The sequence below is a fragment of the Morus notabilis genome, unplaced genomic scaffold, assembly GCF_000414095.1.
Source record: "Morus notabilis unplaced genomic scaffold, ASM41409v2 Scaffold241, whole genome shotgun sequence".
Classification (NCBI taxonomy): Eukaryota; Viridiplantae; Streptophyta; class Magnoliopsida; order Rosales; family Moraceae; genus Morus; species Morus notabilis.
Window position 1 is genome coordinate 159,010 of NW_010358037.1, and position 5,851 is coordinate 164,860.

At 37.6% G+C, this 5,851-nt stretch overlaps 1 protein-coding gene across 1 annotated transcript in view; it reads left to right on the forward strand.

The window, feature by feature from the left end:
• LOC112095410 (zinc finger BED domain-containing protein RICESLEEPER 1-like) overlaps positions 1-1,973 on the forward strand; it is a 3,787-nt gene extending 1,814 nt beyond the window's left edge. Inside the window, exons 4-5 of the mRNA XM_024177350.1 lie at positions 903-1,031; positions 1,293-1,973. Of these exons, the coding sequence (XP_024033118.1) occupies positions 903-1,031; positions 1,293-1,973 (810 nt within the window). The remainder of the gene's footprint in view (positions 1-902; positions 1,032-1,292) is intronic.
• Positions 1,974-5,851: the final 3,878 nt, after the last annotated feature.

The window sequence follows — 5,851 nt, forward strand, 5'->3', positions numbered from 1 at the left end:
TTTGTGGAAGGAAACATATTGATATTGTGACTAAATTGGATTTCTATTTGCTGTTTCACAATGACTAAATTAAAATTATGTTAGAATGGAATTCTGGGAAATGGGGGAAAAATATAAAAGGAACCATTGTCTGTAATCTATATGGGAGAGTTTATGTGAATTTTGGAGAGGTTTTTGCTAGGTGAGCATGGCGGAGACGGTGGAGAGAGAAGACGACGGACTCGGACGGTGTCGTTTTGGGATTGAAGAAAGGGGAATTGGGAAATTATTCTTTAGAAGGTGAAAGGGGATTGAAGAAAGGGGAATTGAGAACAGGTTTGGAGTTTGGACGGTTGGACCCATGTACTCAGATTCACAAAACTCATTTTTTTTTTCCTTTTTTTTTTGGGATTAAAAGAATCTAGAAACAAGGGTTTAGATTAGATAAGAAGCTAGAGAAAATCAAATAGGGGTAGAATTTGATGAGAGTGAAGTATTCACAATAGTTCTTCAATCCAAGGAATTCCTTGGCATTACCAAGGTTTGGAAGTAAGGGAATGTGAGAGAGAGAGAGAAAGAAGGAGAGTTTTTAGTGAAGAAGTGGGTGTGTTTGTTTGGGTTTTTAGTGGTTAGAGCAATACCAAAACCGAAAGGAAACATAAGACAAGGATAGGATTTTGGATTGAATGCATTGTGTACAACTGGAATCTCCATATCCTCTCTCTTATTATTCACATGCTATTAATATAAAGAAGATTTATATTGCAAGCATGTTCTAATTCTGGTTTTGTGTTTGGATTTATGCCACATCAAGAAAGCTTAATTCTTATAGCTTAATACAAATAGATAGATATAATAAAAGTTCATCATTAACATCAACAAGAAAGCATGTGATTTTTTAACTTTTAGTTTAATTCTTATAGATGTCTTCATCGGAAAAGCAAAAAGAGATAGAGTCTCAATCTAGTAAAAAAGAAACCGAAACTACTGAAACACAAGAGACAACTGAGGAAGAAGGGAAATGTACTAAGAAAATGAAGAAAGCCCGACAAGTAAGCCCGGTTTGGCAGCATTTCACGAGGGACAAAAAAACCAAGAGGGCTACTTACAAGCATTGTGGTGTCACTTATGCCGCTGATTCGAAAAAGAATGGCACGTCTACAATGAAAAGTCATATATAAAGTTGCTTGATGAATCCAGAGAGTGAAAACAAACAAAAGACCATCCAATTTAGTAGAAAGATCGGAGCACATGAGGAGGACACTGCTACTAGTACTATGACATTAAGAGCTTAGTCCAATGAGGGTTATAAGAGAGCCGTTTCAGAGTATATCGTATTGGATGAGTTACCGTTCCGACACGTGGAAGGTAAAGGGTTTAAGCGCTATTCGGCGTACTTGAATCCTAGAGTGTTTGACATTTCAAGGATAACAATTGCGAGGGATGTTTATCAAATGTTTTTGGAGGAGAAGAAGAAGTTGAAGAAGGTTTTAGGAAAGCAACGGGTGTGTTTGATGACTGATACTTGGACATCAATTCAGAACATCAATTACATGTGTTTGACCGCACATTGGATCGATGAAGATTGGAATATGCAGAAAAGGATCATTAATTTCATCCAAGTTCCGAATCATAAAGGAGAAACAGTTGCACATGAGATTTTGGTTTACCTTAATGATTGGGGCATAACTGCATTGTTCACAGTTACAGTGGACAATGCATCGTCCAATGATGTGGCTATGGACAGGTTGAAGAAAAAAGTCAAAGATATTCCTAATTTTCTTGTCTTAGATGGCCAGGCGATACATATGCGGTGTGTCTGTCACATTCTAAACTTGATTGTTAATGACGGGCTCACGAACTTAGCATATTCTATTGCAAGCATTCGCAATGCAGTTAGGAATGTGAGGTCCTCACCTCAACGCCTCAAGAAGTTTAAGGAGTGCATGAAGAAGAAAACATCAACTCAACTGCCCTATTGTGTTTGGATGTGAAAACGAGGTGGAACTCTACCTACCTAATGTTGGAGACTTCTTTCAAGTTTGTCCCCATTTTTGAGAGGTTGCTTTTGGATCAAAACTATTGTGCTTACTTTGATGAAGTTATAAAAGACAAAAAGATGGAGGGTCCACCAAATGAGACGGATTGGGACAATGCAAGGGTTTTTCTGAGGTTCTTAGGAAAGTTTTACACTTTGACGAAGAAGTTTAATGGTTCATATTATGTCACTTCAAACTTCTATTTCAAAGATATTTGTGCTGTCAAACGAGAGTTGATTAAGTTAGAGGAGTGTGATGATCCTATGTTGAATGAAATGGCAACAATGATGAATAAGAAATTTGATAAGTATTGGGGAAATGTCGAGAAAATGAATCACATGATGTTTCTTGGCTTGGTTCTTGATCCAAGATATAAGTTGGATTATCTTGCTCTTGCCTTCAAGTGTATCAACAATGATTCGACATCTAACACGTTGTTAAAAGGGGTTGAGGACACATTGCGTAGATTGTATAAGGAATATCATGATCGGGCTCCTCCTCCACCTTTGGCTCCTCGTCATCCCCCTCCCCCCCTAATTCTACTATTAAGCAACCGTAATTATCACAGTTGGCCAAACCTCGATTTAGGAATACAATGTTAGCTCACTCAGTAGAAACTTATTCTGGTTGTATTTCAAGTCGTTCAACAATTACGGCATCTAGTGAGCCCGCCTCAATGCCGGTTATTGATGATGAGATAGAGGCCACGTTTAGAAAGCAAAAGATGAGTGGGAATGGTGTAAATGTGCAGAAGAATTATGTGGATAAGTATTTATCTGAGCAATGTGAAGAGCTAATGGATGACAGTTTTAACATTCTAGGTTGGTGGAAAGTAAATGCTCCTAGGTATAAGGTCTTGTCCCAAATTGCTAAAGATGTGCTTGTAGTTCTGGTTTCGACGGTTGCATCTGAATCAGCTTTTTCTACCGGTCGTCGTATTCTTGATCCTTTTAGGAGTTCATTGGCTCTCAGGATGGTGAAAGTACTTATTTGCTTAAAAAGTTAGTTGAACGTGAAGGATGAAGAATATGAACCCGTGGTTCTTAGGCAATATATGGATAAGGTTGAATCTTTTGCAGATTGCTATCATGTTGTCTCAGGTAATACTAATCATGATTGTACATACTACACATACTTGTTATAATTATATCTTTTTTATTCATTTCATGACACATGTAAATTAATTTATAATTTTCTTGTAGATGATGGTGAGGTTGTTTCTACTCCAACGTGTTCAAAGGACGGAAGCGCTCAAGTAAATGATGCGGAATCTTCTAAAAGACCCAAGTAAGATAATTAGAGTTATATCTATTTCTTCTTTTTTTCTCATTATCTTTTCAATTTCATTTACTTAATTCTAATTTTCTATTGTAGCCATATGAAGATATAATGGATTTGGATTTGGATTCGGATGAAGGGGAATAGGAGGTTTATGAGAAATTGGAAATGAACTTCACTATGCTTTTTAATTATGCTTTAGACTTCTTAATTTCTTATGCCAATTTAATGTTTTTTACACTTTGAACATTAGTATTGTTTGTTGTAACTTTCAAATTTCTAGTTTGTACTTTAGATTTTGGACATTGGATTTGGATATTTTGTGTTTGTGGTATTATCAATTTGGATGTTGTGCTTTATATTTATTTATTGTGATTACATGCTTGCATACAATGAATGTTTTACATTTTTTCGCAATTTCTGGTCAAAAAATGCAACTAAATATGCGGGTAACCTGATAGTTAACTGATAGTTACCATCCAGATTACTAAAACTGAAAACCAAAATTCGGTTAACCGAACCGAATAGTAATTTTATGGTTCAGTTTCGGTTCCTGGTTTCTAAAAACCGACACGGTCGATTCGGTCACCGAACCAACCAAAACTGACAGTTTTTAACCGCCGAATACCCCTACCAAATGGTACCAAAATCTTCATCATCAGCATATTGGTCGCGCAAGCTTTCGAGGCTAGTTACTTCCGTTGCTAAGGTGGTGAGCAAATGCGGTTTGTAGCTGAGAGTGTCCGCTACCTTGTTTGATTTGTCAGACTTGTGTTGGATCACAAAGTTGAACCGTTGAAGGCAAGGGACCCACCTAGTGTGTATTTGGTTGGTGTCTTTTTAGAGTGAATGTACCGTAAAGCTTGGTGATCGCTGTGTAGGACAAAATCCTTGGAGATGAGATATGACTCCTAGTGTTGTAAAGCCCATACTACAGCAAAAAATTCTTGTTCGTAGGTGCTAAATTTACGTCGGGCTTTGCTGAGTTTCTCACTGAGGAATTCAATTGGTCTCCCATCCTGAGTGAGTACCACGCCAATGCCAACCATGGAGGCATCAGTCTCCACCTCAAAGACCTTATCAAAGTTCGGCAGGGCCAACACAGGTGTGGTGCTAAGCTTTTCTTTGACGAGAGCGAAGCTCTGCTCTTGTTCGGCCCCCTAAGTGAACCGACCCTATTTCAAGCAATCTGTGATGGGAGCTATGAGAGTGCTAAAGTGCCGAATGAACCGCTGATAGAATGTGGCTAGTCCATAGAAGCTTCGAACATCATGCACTATAGTGGGGGTCGGCCAGTTGCGGATTGTTTCCACTTTGCGCACACCCGCTTCAATGCCCCGCTCACTAATCACAAAACCTAAAAAAAAGTAATTTATCAGTAAGAAACTCACACTTTTTAAGATTGAGGAAGAGCTTATGTTCCCTTAGGGCTGCTAGCACTTCCTTAAGTTGCTTTATGTGTTCAGCGGGGTCTTTACTGTAGACTAGAATTTCATCGAAGTAAACGACCACAAACCGCCCGATAAAAGGTTTGAGAACATGGTTCATAAGCCGCAGGAAGGTGCTCGGCACGTTACAAAGGCCGAATGGCATAACTTGCCACTTGTACAAACCCTCTCGCATTTTAAAAGTTGTAATGACTGAGAAAATTTCAGACCTTAAATAATACAATTCATGTATTTTTAAGCCAAGGATTTTCTTAGAAAATATTATGTTATATTGTGAATGGAGGATTTATGGAATTAATATATGTATTCCTAAATTCTATAGCAAATTTCATGTTAAGTTCATGTTTCGATCAAGTAAATTCGATCGATAAATTCTCGCCGTATTTTAAGGCAGAATAATTTTCAGTACAAGTATAGTTTGAGAATCTTAATTTCAAGAATCTCTAAGCACAGCACGATGTTAGCGGCATATAAAAAAAAACGCACTGACATTTTAAAAGAAGAAAAAAATCCTTAATTGCCAAACAGTTAGGTTAAAGTCACAAGATAAATACCTATAGTAGATGGATACAATATGAGCTCGGGAGTTGACACTGTCAGAAACGTCATTCTCGGGATAGAATACAGAAAATTAAAATTTAGAATTTGTTCAGTCTAAAATTAATTTTAAGACTTGAAACAGTTTGAAATATTACGCGAGTAAGAATATAAAACAATATTGAATTATTCAGAAATTGATATTGGACTGTAAGTAGTAGATTAACTTACGTGAGCTAAACTAATTACCTCTAATCAGTATAAATTTAATCTGTTTAGAGGAAATAATTGAGGATAAGATCAGGCACGTAATCTTGCCTTAATCAGATACTTTATATAGTGAAATTTTTAGGGTTCTTGCACTTTCTTTCTCTTATTCTCGCTCATTCTCTCTCTCCTCTCACGTTCTCTCTCACACAAACCATCAATGGCCAAATACCCAAGTTCAGATTCCAACCTCTGTTTTTGACACCGACGGTGTCAATAGAAAGATCTCGACGAGCTGAGTTCAACGACATGCGGCACGACCTCCAACCCCGCCGGAATCAGCCGCAATCGCCGGCGGAAGTT